Genomic DNA, 19,398 nt, shown 5'->3' with positions numbered 1-19,398 from the left:
GCATAACAATGTGCTACAGGATTAATAAACTGACCACATTATTCATTGCTGGAACATGCGATTGACTAAAGAAAAACAAATACTCTGCAATAATACAGAAGGAAAGTGATTTCACATTCATGTCACTCAATACTTTAAAGACCAAGTTCATTTTCAGATCTTTTGGGTTTATATTGATTGCTTGAAGATATTCTGCAATACTTGAGGGAGACAGCAAGCCTCGAGGGACATCTACACGCGGCCACAGTTCTGCAGTCTGTATGCTTTCCTTGTCTGTGGCAGTATAGCCCATGCTATATAGCTGTACATTGGTCTGAAGAATTCTTTAAAATTTCCACATACTCAGTTATACACAGATTCAGTCCAAGAGACCTGAATCACTTCTTTTTCACTTACAAGATTATTCAGTTCTTGGGAGTTCTTATGATCAACCATGTTCTCCAGTTCACTGCAGCCATCTTAGGTTCTTCATCTGAGCTCCACCTCCATTAGCCATTTTGAGGGACCAAAAACCAGATGCAGTTTTCCAGGACCACTTTCTTTTATTCGGCCAAATATCATACTGATGTTTTTAAACTGCAGGACTGCACAAAGAACCTGCTCTCAACTGATTATCTACCATGACCTTCAAAGCTTTCTCTGTCACTATTTTTCCAGAAGAAAGCAATATCCCATGAGCAAAACCTGCATTTTAGTTTCTAGATCACAGTGGATTTATTCAAAACAAAAGTATTGTACATTAGCCTGGGTCCCTTCTTCATTTAAACTGGCAAGCAGGAAAATCTGGTATGAGTAATATATTTTAATCTTGTGTTGCATCAATTATTTCTTGGTTATTTTTTTAAAGAAAGGTTTAGTCTCACTGATGGCTAACTATTCTGGTTTTTCTTATTATTAGCTCTAGCTTTCTCACTGTGCTTGACAAGTCTTTTTGCTAACCAGAAAAACAAATTTAAGTGTCCACACACACTTATTTAAGCAATTATGTACTTAAATATTTATTCAGTTCTTAAATTTAACACGCTTCTTACATTAGATAAATGGTAAACAGAACATCTCTGTCTTACCAGATCATTTTTTTTAATTCACAATTAGTGCTCATTTATAGTTGAAGGAATTTGACTCCTTTTAAAATGGGTCTTAGTTAGTAAAAGAAACCACTTTCAACTTGATTCACATTCAAAATATCCTTTCTAAACAAAACAAGAAATAGCTTCAAGAAGTGAAGCCTCTAGTTTTAAAATTCTGACAGATGCTGGAGAGAGAAACAGCAGGAGAGAATTAAGTTTTTCCTCAATTATTCATTTAGCAAAAAACCTTTAAGCCATTTCCAATCATCTCCTACAGAAAAAGTTTCCTTCCAACCAATTTAGCTTATGATCATTCCCATCTTTGTGTTGCTGTCCCTCTGAAAATAACAGATATGTGATTGTGTATGTACACAATGTATCTACATGCATCCATGGTCATAGATTTTATGTTCTTGTTTATTTGAGCTCAATTCTTTCCGTGTACAGCATAGTTAAATCAAGCTTTGCTTCTTACCACTAAAAAACACGACTAGTTCTTGACCTGCCTTTGAATTTCTCAGTGTCAGATCCAAGGCTTTATATCCAGGTTAAGTTGTCGCCTGCATTTACACACACACACCATTTTTAGCAGGAATTCATAAGGGTTTCGATGCTGGCAGCAGCAGGTGTTCACTCTCTGCTCTCCAAAATGCCAGTAACACTCTTAATGGGCAGGCCACCCTGCTTCTACCTGATTTCAGTGCTACCTAGCAGGTACTAGCTAGTAGCCTCATCTCCTGCCTTCTCTGCCAGGACAGTAACTCAGAAGCATTTAATATCATTTGCTTTTGAGTACTCAGTGATTCAGAAATACATAATATCGCTCTTGATATAGAGTACCACTTTCCCTCCCCTTCTAGCCATTCAATTCTCTCTAAATAGGTTATAACCGTTTATTTTAACATTCCAATCCTGTGAACCTTCCCACTAGATTTCAAGTAATACCAAGCAGATGAAATTTATAATTGTAAATGAGAAATTTCATCTCCTCTTGTTTATTACCCTGGCTGCCAGCATTAGAGTATAGGCAATTAAATAGGGGGGGGTGGGGGGGGGGTGGGGGGGTGGAGGTGGTGGTTTCCCCCTCCTGTTCATGTCTGGGTACCTTGATTGCTTTTGTTCAAAGATCATTATTTAGATTTCAATGTGTGCTTACCTGTTCCTGTAACCTTACCCTCCAGCCCCCACTGCCCCAGCTCAGAGCTCTTCCACCTGCCCAGGCCAACATGCACCCCAGCAAATCACTTCTCTGGCTACTACAGGAAGCCCAGTCAAAGAAAACGCTCCCTTTTCTTTACAGATGATAACCAACTTCTCCAAAATCCCAACAGCTTTCTAGACTGAATTATTCACCCTACCAGTGGGTCACTTCCAGCATCTTGTTTCTGACCTGCTTATCAGGAAGGAAGGCTTTTGAGCACGTCATCTGGATAAAGAGGCTTTTAAAAAGCTTCTGCCTCCTGGCAACTAGTATCAAAGCCCTACCTTGCTAATGTGAATTCTTCCACCAAAGCCGACAGACAGGACAGCCAAATGCGGCTGGGGGGCAGGGGGAGGGGAAGAGGAGGTTGCTATGTTTCTTGCATTAAATGGAAAAGGTGATTTTTCTTTTCTCTCATGGAAAGTTCTGAGACTTGGGAATGTCCCTTGGTCATCATCTTCTGGGATTCTCAGCAGCCTCAGGAGTGTAAGCCATACTCGCCTTTCTTTAGGTCAGTCAAAGCCTGTCTAGGTATATTTTCCGGCCAGTGAAGCAATTCAAGTATCACAGCCCCAAAGTCCTCCAATCCCACAGCACAGATTTAGTCCACTTATTTCTGCTACCTTGAAATTTCTGAGATAGTCTGTCATTTTGTCCTATACCAGAAAAAAAGAAACCACTGCTTCAATATGCAGTATGGCTTCAGGAATATCATATTCTAAATTAGTGGTACTGTAGGGTATCCAAAGGTGTGACACGGAGTCAAGCCCTGGCAAAGTCAATAAACCGCAGTAACCAGCCCTGTACCACCACCAGCTTCATTCAGGAGAAAGATTATCAACTTTTTCCCTTTTTTAAAAAAAAGATTTGCATTTGCACACTTTCCTTGATAGTTATCAAAACATACCTCCATCCAAATGACTGCTGTGTCAAGATAACTTTTTTGTAACGCAGGTCCAGATTTTTCCACAGCCCCGCTGTCACTACATTTACCCCAACCGTCTCACAAGCAGAAGGCAGGCCTTTGAGACAGATCAGCTCATAACCACTGCCATTTTCCACTAAATAACTCCTCAAAGGGACAGGTCGCCGCAGGAAAGGCTGGTAACTTCTCCCACTGCAGCGCTGCTCCCCCCGGAATGGGAAGCCTCCTGTGCCTCCAGTTGGCAACTGCAACCACAAGGGAAAAATAACAGCACAAACTTGGGCAAATTTCACAAAAAATCATGTAAACCAACAGGAGAGCTCATGCCTAGTGGTAGCCTTCCTGAACACAGTGTTTCAAAGGGAGCCCCCCCAGCAGTACACTTTCCTCACCCAGAAGGGAGGGCAAACACAAGACTGGCCAGGCATCTGTAACACCTCTATCTAGACCAAGGTTTCAGGCTTCCATGATCCACTCGCTTTTCCATGAGCGAGTTCCACAGTAACAATATTAACGTAGCAATAAGGGCTAACAGGTACACCTCTGCCTCAGCTGACAAATACATTTGCAAGGCTCATTTCACCTGCAGCTAAACAGAGAAAGTTGCCCCTAGACAAGGAATCTTAAGAAAAAAAAAAAAAAACCAAAAAAAAAAAAAGAAAAAGAAAAAAAGAGAAAAATCCCTCAAGGCAACTGCGCACAAATACACTGTTGTATGTTGCTTGCTCCAATAAGCACTACACTGACTTCAACCGCAGGAAAAATTATAGGACAAGAGTGATTCACGTCCTTTCAAGGGGCCCTATCGCCCAATTCTTTCTGCCTTTTTCAGCACAATTGGGATTTTCACAGCATATCACATTCCGGTGTCTGAATATCTCAATTGCCAAAACAAGATGTTAACACCACAGATAAAGAACTCTAGCAACTATGCAAAAACAAGACTACGCTTTTTTCAACCACCATTCAAAATATCAGCTACAAACTCTTGCCAAGTGTACGAAAATAACAAAGAAAAGGTATCTCTAAGGAAAATACTAAGTCTTAGTGCATCCTTTAGGTGAGCCATTCACAATATTTGTTTTCAATTGTAATTTGACATACTCCACACCACATGCATTACTAGATGAAAAGTACTACTAAAAGTAACACAAGGAGAGCAAAAAGTGCATTCCAAAATCAAAGGCAGCATAGCAATAAAAATGTGCAGATTTATGTTAGATTCACTGTAAAAATATCTCCAGGCTAATCACAAACTGTTGCAGCATCCTCAGTATTTCCCACTGATACTGTCTTCCTTTAAGGGGGGGGGGGGGGGGAATGGAGTGGGGGTAGGAGGGAAAAAAAGAAGAAAAAAAGCAGTGATTCAAAATGGAAGTTCAGTAATTATTTACAGCCCAGTATGTAATCAGCAAAATGACTGGCAAAGTTCTAGCACATCAACTCAGATGTATGTAAGCAAGGCATTCCTTCCCTGTGGTAGGCGGCCCCGTGTCAAGTAGCTATGTGCTAGAACTTGTCCTGTGCTACCTGTTCAAAGGGAACTGTGCAAGAATATTTCAAGCTCTGACAGATACCACTTTGTGCAAAAACATCCACAGGAGTATTACAAAAAAAGACAGCACTGATGTTTCAGCAACCCCTGTGTCAAGAAAGGTGCTCTCCTGCATTTTTATTGACACACAGGAAGTGGATGATCATTCCTTGTACAATCAGTGCTAGCGCTGCCGATATTGCTTCTCTACTAGTCCCATGCTCCTTTCCACACTTTTTACCAAACTCCATTATTTAAGACTTCACACACCCCTTTTCCAGTGATGGTACTGCAAATGCCAAATAATCAATGAAATTCTGCATCGCTGAGACAGTGACAAGTATCCAACGAAATAAAAAAAACCTATCGTTTGCAGCATTTCATTACTACAGGATTAACAAGTGCCAAAGTGTGTTGTCCTTTCTTAAAGCAAATATTTACAAAAATCTTGAGGACACTTACACTTATTACTTGAAAGGATTCAGCACCATCATTCCTGCCTATGGCTGGAAATGGAATACGTAAGATTGGGTCCACGTATAAAAAATACTTTTCAAGTAAAAACATGTTTTCTCCACTAAGCAGAACACTACACACAGCGTGCATCTTTCCACATTCTTAACCAACAGTCTTACAACCAGGTTTCATAACAATAACTAATTTTATCCTCTGGGCTAAAAACTTGTTTGTTTGTTTGTTCTGTGGGTTTTTGTTTGTTAGTTTTAAACCAGCTTTACAGAAAGCAGAAGTTTCTGAGTTCCTACAAGTGAGCCTAAAGCAACTCCAACAAAAACACAGCAACTCACACATACACAGGGTTCTGATATTTAGTCAGGTTTTTATACTGCTATACAGGATCTTAATCCACACCAAGAATAGTTTTTAGCCAGTTCTACATGTGAAAGACAAAAACGGGATGACAGAACATGAGAGAGAAAGAAGAAAGAAAATGCCTACACTCGATACACCCTAAGTATATCTGATCTTTTCCTGGATATTCTTCAATTACTTTTTGTGGTTATGTTCCTCCTGTAACCCCTGCGTTATAGGCCTAAAGCAATATTAGAAAACATAATTTTTCTTGTAACGTATAAAATCAAAAAAGAAAAGCCAAGTACCCACACAGTGTTGGCATTTACTGAATCTGCTCTTCACCACTTGCTGCAAGACTGCAAATTTACTCAGGTCATAAAACCACCTTCAGTTTGGATATTGAAGGATACATGAGATTTCTCACAGCACCACCTCAGAGGACTAAAAACTCACCTGCCTGCTATCCAACATCAGGTATGATTTTTTTCATTGGTGAACACAAGGTCTTAAGTATAATTCTCTGCAGAACTTAACATTCATTTCAGAAATAATAGTTTCCTCCCTAGAACAACTTCCCAAACGCAAAAGGGCCATAAATCTACTAAGTACACACTTGCCAAATCTGCAGGGGGATATCTTGGCCTCTGATTTTGTTCCATTTTGCCAACCGGCAATAAAACGAAACCAATGAAAAACACAAACCAGTCAATTTGCATCTGTCCTTTTCAATACTCGCCAGTATGGTGAAGTCAAAACACATGCCAATTTTCAGTGCTGCCGGCCGGGAAAGTTAGGAGGGGCAGCAGAGGTGAGCATGGAGTTACTCAGAAGGGGTAGGAGGAGCTCAGAGGTCCCTGCCGAGCAGCCTCGCTTGCTTCTGCCATGCACAGGCTCAACCTGCCCTGGGCACCGACTCTTACGTGTTTGTTTTACCCACACACACAGCGTAACAGCTCAGAGAGAGACAATCCTGTGAAAAGAACAAAGCCGTTTTGCTAACCTGTCCTGTAAAACACTATCTGTCAACATGGCCTGTAAAACACACTTAGGTACATAGACTCCAGATAAGTAATGTTACTTCCATAATGAAAACATCATCTTCCCTAAGTGGCTATATAAACCTTGTTTATTTTGATTGGACTTGTCTCAAAAGACAAGTTATGTTACAGTTTGCCAAGAAATAGGCAGAAATATCTTCATCACTGTTCCATGAAACAAATTAATAGCAAGTGTAATTTGTCCCTTTGACACATATACCAAAGTCAAATTCACTCACTTTCCAAAAGGTGTATTTCAATATAAGATTCAAATATGCTTTCTAATATTGTTCAGTCACTAAATTCTTTATTATCTGTTATGTGTCTTGTTCTTAACACACAAATGCAAAAAGCATTACTAAGAAACAGTGTTCAGAAGAGAAGGAAAAGGATGGAGCATACAAAGAAATAAAACAGACACTGATTTTCTCCTTGCTCCTCTTCCCCACCCCCAAAAGACATTATAAGATTCAGAGATCAAATACTTATCAGCAAGGATGCAAGCATTTAACACTTTTGTTCTATTTTAGGCAAAGCAATGAATAAGAAGCACAAGTACCAGAGAAGCACCCAAAAACGGGGTCACCCAAGGCAGCAGCAGAATAAAAGCCTACAAAATTTAAATGAGCTGTAGCTCTAAGTTATTCCTTAAGTTCTTAAATCTTTCATCGCTCTTGAAAAACAAAACACCAAAAGCTTAAAGTATTTACATTAGGATATTTATATGTGCCCAGTTAGTACAGTTAGAAGGAGCAATGCAATACATAAACAAACATGACTTTTCAAAAAAATTACCTACAGAGAATTTCAACAGTCTTAAACATATTTAAGATTTTTTTAAAAAGATTTTATAACTAATCTACTCCCACAAAAGTCTTAATGTTTTAGGTGATAAAACATACAAAACTGAAGCAGGTCACTGAGCAAGTTTTGATTATACTGCCTGGGACCCATGTTATTTAAAACTGATAAAAAGTGTGGAAATTTTTTTTTATTATTTTTTTGCAGTACTCACTTCGCTACTGTAAAACTAATTTTTACTTAGGTTTTTCTGAAACTAAATCTAACAAAAATCTTAGTTAAAAAAAAAATGCTTCTGTAAGCAACAGGAGCCTAATCTTGAGCTACTGAAACACCAGGTTATTTCTCGAGAGGTCTACTGTTCTAAGCAAGCTACCTGACCATTCCCGGGTCACCAAAGTGAAAGGTACCCAACCGCCTCATTCTGAATTTCTCGCCAATTGACTTAGAAGGCTGATTCTGCCTACACTATCAACTGAAGACAAGTCATCTAACCCCAACAACATGACCCCAAGTGAAATGGTAGCTCCAGTGAAGTCACAGCAAACTTCCCACTGACTTCAGGCAGGTTTCACCTTATCATCTTCTGCCGTATTTTCAGCTATGGGAAAAACACTCCCTCTTTTTAAAAAAGCAAACTCTACTGACTCCCTTGCTTCCTCTGAGTAAGTTCAAATTTACGGACAATTGATAGCATCTTCTGAGAAACTATACCAAGACTAAAAAAAAAAAAAAAAGCTGAGTTACCCCCAGGGGACATTACAGAAAGTATGGATACAAAAATCTTAACACGAGTGCTCATGATGGGTCTGAATGTCGTTACAGCAGGTTTGAGTGTCAATAACTCTTTGATTAATATTATTAACAGGAAACTACTATGACTACAATATTAGGAGTAACAGTTAATTATTCCTTACCTACACTTTAAAACCCTCTTGGCACAGTCATTATATGGCAGCTGTTAAACAGAGTAATGCAGCAGCCTTTTCTTAAGGCAAGATGCTTATTTTACTTCAAATGTAAATAAACTCAAGTCTCCTGCTGCCATGTAAAATGAGCTGTTCGTAAGTAAATGATTTTGTATCTTCCTAGTGAAGCAGCAAACAGCCCTCTGTTCCCCACTTCTGATCACCAAAATCTACTTCCTGCCTAACTCCAGCGCAGACTGACAGCTAATACTGCTAGCAAACCAAGTTCTCAACAACAAAATAGCTGCTGCTTCATTAACAGCAACCTTTTACAGAACATCAACACACAGGGCTTGCATGTTTTTCTCTCTCATGCCCCCACTTCCAAGCACAACAACAAATGTCATTACAGCCATTAACTATTCCAACTGAAGTAGAACCATTTAGTAACAAAAGTACGTTTTATTTGGCATGGTAAGTTGATGATTCTTACGCACCTTCTATACAAATGTAGACTGACATTTACTCCAGGATGGATGTAAAAATTAGCATTTACTGAACATCAGTACATAGTAATTGATCAGATAAAAATGTCAACCTTCTCTTTTCCAAGCTTTTTCTCACCCGCTGAAAGAACAGTTCTTTTTCCTTTTCAACCTACATTTTCTCCAGTTTCAAAGAAATGATAGAAGCTACTGAAATGTTTCTATTTACCATAATAATGCAATTCCGCACTTTAGGGATTTTCTTCAGTAAACAATCTCAGATGACCAGCATTAAGATTAAGAGCTAAACTACCATAAAGAACCCAAACTTATGTCAAATTTGATTCCATGATTATGTGTAATCTGTGCTCACCTCCCTCTACAGAGAGTGAATTACACTCAATAGAAGGGATAATTCTAAAGAAGACAATACAACATAAAGCCTTATCCTGCCATGAACTGAAGTAGCAGCCTTTTTTTCAATTTAGTCAATGAGGCTTAGTATACCCAAAAGAAAGAACCACGCTAAACATTTTCCTAGATCTGCACAAGCACAGTATTTAGCATTTTCCTAAATCTGAAATTTAAAAATCCCATTTCTTTACATGACAAAGAGCAACAACTTTTCTTTGCAATTATTAACACTTGACCATCAAAAGATCCATTCTTAAAGATGACCTTGCAAGGAAGACAAATAGCTGTGACTTCTCATCCCTTTTCTGATTCATAAAAGTAAGGATTCAAACTTTACACTCTTCAGGAAGTATTTCATCTACTTATTTTGTTTACTTTTTTAAATTTATTTATTTTTAACTGGAAGTTTCTAGCAGCTCAACAGGATGGCAGATACATCATTCAAACAACATTTTACTGATGATTACTTTAATTTCAAGTATTTACAAGTTTCAAATAGAAAAGGAAGTTGGGAAAAGATTAATGTTTAACAGCTTCAACCCTTCTGCTTTCCAGGAATTACTAAAGCGGCACATAATCTGCTAGTGAGAGCTCCAAATAAATGCCTAGGGGAAAAAAAAGCAAAACAGAATAAACAAAACAAACAAACAAAACCCCAAAATAAAACACACGAAAAAATTTCCAAGGGAAATAAAAAAAAAAACCAACCCTGAAAAAACGTACTTCTGAAGCACACACTGATCAAAGCTTCACAGTCCCTTTTTATGTGTGTGTATGAAATGCATCTATCAATCTTTAAGAAAAAGCAACACATCTCAGTGTTTTGTCCTCTGCTGGTTGTTTTTGAGATTCAATCACATTGATTCATTCTCTGTTCTTGCAAAATAAATAGGCTAAGAAATGAAAATGCTACTTATTTTCTGTGTCTGCTCCCTTAACCAATACTAACACCAACTGTGCTAAAAGCTGCTTAGGAGCACAAAAAACCGTAATCCATTCAATATTCTCTAGCTGGTATGGGCAATTATACACAGAGAAGACAACAAACTATCACTTGACTAGTATTTGCTGTATGCATGCACCACATTTTAACTTAATGGTTCAGAGCAAAACATGACAGTAAGCTTCTCTTTCTTGGTATATTTCAATCCTTTAGAATTAAAATTGTTTCAGAAAGCAACACACACACAATCAGCCAACCAGTAGTAAACACATTTGTGTTTACTAGCTTTAAAACTCTACCTGCCAAGCCAACAGCCAACTGATTTCCTTGGCGTAAATTAGACATTTCCAATCCCGGACATTACCCAATACGAGCAGTGTAAACCCTTTTCCTAAATGAGGTAATCACATTGGTGCTGCTATAGTTCTGGTTGACTTGCAGTTTCCATTACAATAAATCCTTGCTGCACATTCCCAGAGGTTTTACAATTTCTCTAGCCCTTCAAAAAAAAGTTACTCCAAGTTGAAACCTGCCACATAAGACTTAAAAAAAAAAAAACAACAAAAAACTCAAACCACAAACCAGCAGCTTATTTTCCTTAACCGTTTTTTTAAAAAAAAAAAAAAAAGGAAAAAATGTTTCTCTGACTATTTACAGTTGCACTCTTATAACTATAAGGACACTGACCACATTTATTTTTTAATTCTTCAAATCAAGAATATAACAAATGTTAAAGGGACAAGTAATTAGCACCCTTTCATCTTACAGTATTTCTATAGCAAAAATTTGAGACAGAATAGACCAAGGCTCAAGCATCGCAACTTACTTACTGCAAGCAGGCTCAAGGCACTAAGACAATGCATGATCAGTATCGAAACAAGAAAGTACTGAAATACCCCATTTTAAACAGCTATTAGGAATGGCTATTGTACGTATCCACGTAACTATCTTTCATAAAGAATTTACTATGCATTATAGCAATATGAGCCTATTTACACAATAAGTTGTTGTTCCAGTCCATCAAGTACACAAGGATTTTTAATGCATCCTAAAAAAATCAATTAGGCAATAATCATCTGATTAAACAGGCACATCACACCATTCAGTTCTTTCAAACATATTCATAAATCCAAGCCTTCAGACTTTGCTGAAAACTTCCAAAACATATACGTGGTTATTTTAAGGAGCTGATTTTTAAGCTTAATGAAATTCAGCACAAAATAAAGTATTACATGCTATTAACACAAAAGAGCAACGCCATCAGACAATGGCAGAAACCCCCCTTATTTTAGTAGGTACTCTGAATCTCTAGTTTTAGCAAAAATGTTTTTACAAAAGCATCAGAAAGCTTTCCTACAGCACACTGCACTAAAGCACCGAAACACTTTGGCAGGGCAATTGAACCAAAGCCAGAAACTGATTAGGGCATCACGGCTTGCTTGACTGAGGTCCAAAAGGAGTGGGGGGAGAAAAAGAAGTTAAATAAAAAGGAAACTACTGTCTTTACAATCAGATCTTGTTACCCACACTACAGTGAAATGTATTGCAAAATCAAGCCTGAAGTTTGCAGGTGCTAAGTATCCCTACATATCAGGATTTTCAATTTTGTAATCACCTCTTTCTAATTCCAAAAAATAGCTAAGAGACCTGAAAGTATGTTTTTCTGCTTTCTGTTTTTACATACATAATGTGATCTCCCTGAAGCCCTAGGTTAGGAGTGCTAATAAACCTAAAATTACCTTCATCCCATGCAAACCAGGAGAGAGAGTACATGAGATTATGAGATAGCTGTATTAAGATTTACATGCAAGACCAGCATTTTAAAACCTTGGGATGCAAACACTGGCCTTGTTGCAATCTGTGATTCAATCATGTCAAAAACTGACAACACAGGCACAGGTCAGCTTGCTCCCAGCTTTCCCTTGCCTCCTTCCTCATTCCCCCCAGAAGATGATCGGAAAGTGACAAAAACGCAAAAGTCTCCTAATAACATAAAAATCTCTTTTAAGTAATTCATTCACTGTACATATTTATGCCTACTGAAAAAAAGAGACATAAACTGTCAAGTCAACAATCCTACAAATTAAGTATGTGACTGTTTTCCTAACACCTTCCTTTCTTATACTTCACCCCCTTTTATATAGGTGCAGAATTATTTGATTTTTGATCTAATCCATTAAGACAATCTTACCGAAATCAGTCCAAATGCTTTATATACTTGACTCACACCGAATTAACTGGACATGCCCTTAAAATTTGACAAAATGCTGCAGCATTCTTCAAATTGCTTAGCATTTTGTAAAACAAGCTACCACCCATCTTTACAGGATAGATGTGGATCTCCGTTGTCAAGCACTGGAGAAGAAAAGAGAAAACCCCAGGTTACCCAGCTAATGCTTCACTAGTTTTACCTCTCCTTCCTACATGCCTACGTATATCTCTTAACCCCCTTATCTTTAGTTGTATTAGCAAGTAATGCAAGAAGATTGCCTGCATTTCAAATGTTGTCCCTTATATAAGGTTTACTGTTTTGTTCTGGGGCTCATCATTGATAACTCATTAGAGATGAGTTCCAAGCCCAAAGGAGATCTGGTTTCTCTCTTCACAGCATCTTTTGCAGCCATGTTACAGAACATATCCCATGCTTTCCACATTCTCTTCAACATCCTGCAATTTCCACACAGAACATTAAGAAAACTCAGGAGTTTACTCACACCTTCCTGCTTGGTATCAAGCACACCAAGACCAAACAGCAGTTGTAAGAAATGTCTGCAGCATTACACAGACCTCTTTTTCAACAGGTTAGCAGGCTATGCCCAACACCCATGCTGCAGATAGGTAGAATGACTGCACCTGACAACATTTCATCTTTTTCATCCTCTTTAATCTCTCACTGCGTACGCCAGAGGCCTCCCTTCCCGTGAGCGATCTCTTCCACCTCTGGGCTGCAGGCTGGAACACACTATTCTCTGCTGCAGTATGACATAGACCAGCTACCTACATCTAGGCAATTATCTTCATTTCTACCACTTCCATGAATTTTAGTTGGATCTTTAGGGTGTTGTTTTTCATCTCTATTTCTTCATTTGCAGCATCCTGCAGTAGAACCTGCAAGTTAAAATTTGTCAAGTCCCGTGGTTCTAACCTCAAGCCACAACACTTGCTGACAAAGAGCCAGACTTAACATTTCAAGGTCTTCTTCAAAATTCAAAAATCTTCACAGTCAAACAGAAAGCCTTCTCGTTTCATCCACGGAAACGGAACTGACACCCTCGGCTATCTTTGGGCAACAGCACAGTATAACTTAAAATAAGAACAACCTCTCCCATTGATGTTTCCCACCATTCCTACAGTGTGGCAGTTCCACCCTCATAATCCACCCACCCAATGCTCTCTCTGCACAATACTTACATCTGAGCGCCGTTATATGTTTAAGGCCCAGTATTTTTTAACTGATCAAGTTTTCGGAAGTGCCTCGTGGATTTGATAAATTCAATGTGACACTGTAAGCGATTCCAGTTTCCAGAAAGTGCTGAGATTAGTCTTCTGAAATTTTTGGCAATGTTATTTGGATTTTTTATGTATAAATATATTCTATCTAGAAGTAGGTACATGCTACACAGACAATTTTAACGGCATAGCTAGGTTCTCCTTATTTAATATTCATGTCACAGGAGTAAAAATCCAGCCAGGAATCAAACTGTGGCATCCTGTGCCAAAGACAACTTACCACTCAGCTGGTAAGTTGGCAATTCAATTTACAAACCTGCATTCCTGCATTTTAATCCTTTGTAGAAAGGTGGTAATATATGAGCAATATGAAAAGAACTGGATTCAGATCATTAGAGGTTCACAAACCAAACACACGAAGCTTTGGAGGCTGTCCAAAACAAAATCATGCCTAGGTGGTGATGTCCATTCAATAAAAATCCAATGTCATAATTATCCTCTCACTTTTTCCCCAAAGAGCATTAGTGCTCAGAACCGCGCTGCTGTTCAGCCAATTATATTAATGCTGCAAGAAGACGGATAGGGCCAGCAGCCAATCACTGTGCCAGGTCACTGCCTGCTGACGGGTAATTTACAATTATCAAGCAATTAGCAAATGAAGTGAAAATTCAACACTCATCTCCACATAACACAGAATAATTCATTTTAAAATTAAAAATATGTTTTAATAAATTCATTTTGGCTACAGCCACACAGAGCAAAATAAAGCCTCCTTTTCACAATTTCTCCTCCTTTTATGACTGACAAAATGCTTTGCTGTCTAAATCTAGCAGCCAAATATATTGCTTAACATTTCTAAACTAAAAAAAAATCTCTTCCTTACAAGTATCCGTTTAACAACAGGAAAGAATAAAAATGAAGACGGTTGCTAATGGTACTATTCACCCAACTACTATATTTGAAACTGTTATTTAACTGCCTGATTAAAATCCTGTCCTGGTGGATGGGTAATAACAAGAATTAGCCAGGCACCTATCTGTCAGGGAATCCAAAATTTTCTTTTTCTTTTCTATATTCTACAATAAATGACATTAAAAAAGCTAATATGTTTTGTCAGTTGGACCAAACAAATGTTCTTTCCCGTTAATGATCAAGCTGCTACTCTGTTGTGCTCACAACAAAGTACAGAGCTTCCACTGCCTACACTCACATGTCTAATTTAAAAATAAAATTAGTAAAATGTAACTTCTCGATAACCTTGGTTTATCCCTTCCCTCTAGAATATGACTGTATCTTCCTTAGTATATAGTATGAACACTGGAATTGACCTTCTTTAAAAGCGCAGGAAAAAGGCAGAAGAGGCCACTATCAACAGTGAAATCCACATAGATGAAAGGAGATTCTGAACATTTCTATGTCCTCTGATCTAACAAAAAATAAAATATCCTTACTTTAAGGAGCTCGTAAAGGGGAAAAAATGGAAAAGCTACAGGCTCCTACCAAAAGGAGGGAAAAAAAAAACCCCACCTACAAAAACCAGCCCCCACAAAAATCACAATAGCAAACAGCTGATACAAATACATAACACTTTTGTTTGCACTGGATAACCCCAGTTTTTCTGCACTGAGGTCAACTTTAGGTTTTCATCTTACATTTAAAAGTATCTAAGCCAGAGAGAATTTTAAAAAACAAAACTAAAATAGCCACCAAAAAATATACAAGGCTAAATGATGTCAGCTGGGGGGGGGGAAGAAAACCGATGGCATTTAACATACTTCTCTCTCCAAAAAGATATCAGCAACAAACTAAACTCCTTCCTGACTGCATAGGGTTTCAGAAAACATTCACACTGTCAACATAATATATTTACAGTCCTATAAAGCAGTCCTTGACCCTCCTTCTGCACAAGAAATACTTATTTCTGATTTTTTTTTTTTCTTCCACCCAGTGTATTACCGCAGCGTCAGAAGGGAAAAGGAGGAGAGGAGAGAAACCAAAGCAACACAGAAAAATCTTCCACAAACCTGTTGCTGTGGATACTGCATTCCTGCCATGGCTGCCGGGGCTCGGCCCTGCATTCCCACGGGATAGCGCTGGGGCCCGGGGGGGCCGTAGGACTGCCCAGGGTAGGGGCTGCTCTGCTGCGTCTGAGAGTGAGGGTTATTGCCCATGCCGTACAACTGAGGTCTCTTCATGACCATGGGATCCATTGGACTGCCCTGTTGTTAAATACAAACCAAGAAATGCTTTAAGGTATGGAAAGAAAACGGTCAGGATAGTCACGCTTACCGCAGGCAAACTATACGTGTGTTTTCTCAGTGCTTTACCCATCACATATTGACTTGACAAACAGTCACAGTACCATACTCTGGTTCTCATATTAATTAGATGAGGTTTTAAATGGCAAGTTTGGGACTTTCACTGCATTTAGGAAAAAAAAATATTTTACATCAAACTTAAGGTCATCTCTTACCTACAGAAAAAGCAGAAAAACTGCACAATAAATTCCAGCTTAAAACATAATTAAGTATACTGTTGTAAAGGATTAGCATCACTGACTTTAATGTCTAAACATAAACAAAATCATGTCTGTCAGGAAAGACACAAGTAGCGGACAAGCTGTTTAACCTTGAGAAAATATCTACTTTGAAAAAAAGGGAAAGTGAAAAGAAAAGAAAGTTTCCAAGAAAAGCAATGCATACAGAACGCAGTATTTCAGCGCTTTCATATTGCTATCGTGTGCACTAATAAGTTTCCAGATCAAAAGGCAAGTCATAACCCACACTTTACATGAAAGTTTATCTGCCTCCTTAATAGACCTCAGAAAACCCAAACTGCGATTGCTGATGGAGGGGGAGGGGAGGCAAGGGAGGGAAGTTTTATTTTTAGACTTTCTGGCAGCACTTACCAAGCACTGTAACAGTTTCAGGACAGGTGTCAACCATTGTGTGGTATTACTCTCATGTTTTATTACTGAGGACTAACTGAACCAGAAAAAATACCGTACTTTGTCAAGCACAGCACTGTATTGTTAATATGACATCCATTTTTTAATTCCTGAGAGTCAGTTATATTCACAGAAGAAAGGGGGGAGAAAAAGCTTTTAAAAAGCCTATCACAATCTTATCTTCATGAGACATATCCCCCACTCCCCCCTCCTCTTCCCAAGAAAAAAAAAAAAAACTATTAATTCAGCCAGCCAGCCCACCAGGAGCAGGATTCCTTTCCGCAGCACTTTTTGTAATGTTTTCCTACAGTGTACTGTTGACCAGTTTCATGGTAAAGCCCACTACATAACACGGCTTCTGCGAGTCCTTTCTGACTACTACATTCTGATGGAATAGTTGTTATGACAATAAATTACATTTTCCCCCTCCCATTCCTGTTTCTTCTCATTATTGCTGCTTGTACTACTAACGTACTGTGGGGTTTTTTTCCCCCATACACACAAAATATGTTCTCTCCAAAGTCAGTCACTTTTTACTCTTTCCTTCCTGCTAAAAAACTCAAAATCTCCCTTTCTTCAGTGGCTCTCCCCACCCTTACCAATACCCATTTGCCAGGGCTGTCACCCAAGCCAAATAAAGTATTCCAGACGTGGGCACGCTACACCTGACGAGGTGGAAATGATAACCTCCTCCTCACATGACACCTCCATTCACTTCAGAAGAGAACTGTCCTTTTTTGCCACCATAGCGAATTGCACATTCATTTCTAATTTTGGGTGAGTATTACTCAGCAATTTTTCCTTCATTATTTGGCCGCTCTGCGGCCAGCTTAGAAGATTCTATTTTTTTCACCACTAAATGTCCCTGGGTAATTTACTATTTATATTTCATACTTTTTAAAATCAATGGTTCCCCAACCACTTCAGGCCACCTGACCCATAACACCACTTTTTTTTTTTTTTTTTTTTTATTAAGGCCATCACGCATTCTCATCACACTTAACTAAAAACAACACAGAGACAAAAGTTTGGCAGATGAACTAGAGATTCCTTCTTACAGAGTCCCTGGGGAGAACTTGAATTTCCTCATAGAGACCAAGATACTTTTCCTATGTTTACTTCTGTGTTTTAATGTTCATTCGGTGCACCACCTGCCATACTCCTCAAATATAAATTCTTGTTCAAGGCAAGTCTTGAGTATCCTTCATGAGATACTCATGAAGCCCAACAGCACTGTTCATTGCCACTGTCTTCTGTTTCAGGGTATTATTTCCACATCTCAACTCCAATAACAACATTTACTCAGATTCAATTTTAATTATTTTGAGCGTAGTATTTTCTGTTCCACATCCAATACTTAAATATAAACAATGCAGATAGCTACACAGCTAAAACAATCTGACACTTTCCATTATTAGGACTACTTTCAGGTGCATATAAACTTTGCCAAACTTCAAGCATTTAGGCTGAAATTTTCCAGGCCATATGTATGCCTGAGGCTGAAATTCTCTGGAAAATTCAGCAGAAACAATTCAGCTATGTCTTAGAATGAGGTCACAGAAAAATACATCGTTTATGTTCTTACATAAAACACTTAAAAATACCTCTTGAATACCCTGCTTTGGGGCACAGAATTTTAATTTGCCAGGGTGACATTGGGCGTTTGGGAAAGGTGAGGTGTGCACCCCTGTCGAGACACAGCACCTGAATGTCACCAGACCGTGTGGAACACGGGAGGAAGAAACGGGAGCACAAGAGCGGCACAGTGACACTTCATCAGAGGAGTTACAAGGTGTACAGAGACAGCTTCGAATCCGCTGCACACAGAAAGAGGGACAATGGGTTAAAAAAAGCAGCAGAGACATAAGTGAGGCAGGAAGAGTTGAAGGGAAGAAGAGGAAACAAGGTCAGGAGGTGACGTGGATACAAGCCAAAGAGTCTCTTGTCCTCTGGACTAGTGACCTCCAAAAGCAGTGGAGGTTTTTTTGTGTGCACATTAGCCCTGTGAGCCACACTGCCACTTCATCCTTCCTTCCCTGTTTCTCACCAGCCTGCTGTCCCTTCACTTTTCCTTGTCCTCTCCAGGTGAGCTGCTCCTCTTTCCCTCAGGTGACATCCCTCCACTTCAGAAAGGTGGAGGGATAAAGAACCCGTGACATTGCTGTAACTCCAGTCACCAGGGCCTGTGGGTGACCCACATAACACTGGTCACTGGGTCTGGGTAACAAGGGACCTGGGCATACTCAGAATCTACCATGGGCACGGCAAGTCAGGCACCATGATCAAGGGCTGAAGTTACTGAATACAAGCGAGTGGTAAACACCCCCAGGCACACCACTGGGACAACCCAGGGAGAGCCACCTTAGCTGTCAGTGCTGCCTATTCCCTCCTCCCTCCAAGGTCTTGGGGAAAGAACTAACAGCAGAGTCCTCTGATCACCTTTAGGGGTGGAGAAGACAGAGCCAGTGAGGAAACACATCTCATCCCATACGCTGGCCAGTCCATGTAGAGGGTGGCAACTCACCACTGCTATTTCCGACTCCCTTCAGATTAGATCCCAACCCCCTGTACGGTGCGGCTAAAGGTGAAGACACCGATCAGTGACTCAGTGGCTGTCAACACACTACTGCAAGGCAAAGCAAAACCAAACAGCTAGCTCTTCCACCAGTTTAAGAGACATTAGCACTGCAGAAGTTACAAGCTTTGGAACTAGGTTTGCCCTTGCAACATTAAGCACCTCTCCTTCACAGATATAACTGTATCAGTCTTTAAACACACCATCACACTTCTGTCCTCACAGGCAGCGGGTGGGCCTGCTCCAGGACAACTCAACGGCAGCACAGTGCAGGGGCTGTTGTGCGCGACAGGAC

At 39.3% G+C, this 19,398-nt stretch overlaps 1 protein-coding gene across 1 annotated transcript in view; it reads right to left on the bottom strand.

Annotated features, from left to right (window-relative positions):
• Window positions 1-19,398, bottom strand: part of ARID1B (AT-rich interaction domain 1B) — a 336,635-nt gene that overhangs the window by 287,510 nt on the left and 29,727 nt on the right. The window contains 1 exon segment of the mRNA XM_055714492.1: window positions 15,606-15,800. Within this exon segment, the coding sequence (XP_055570467.1) occupies window positions 15,606-15,800 (195 nt within the window).

This window comes from Falco cherrug, chromosome 6, assembly GCF_023634085.1.
Source record: "Falco cherrug isolate bFalChe1 chromosome 6, bFalChe1.pri, whole genome shotgun sequence".
NCBI lineage: Eukaryota > Metazoa > Chordata > Aves > Falconiformes > Falconidae > Falco > Falco cherrug.
This window is presented reverse-complemented; position numbering and strand designations above follow the sequence as displayed.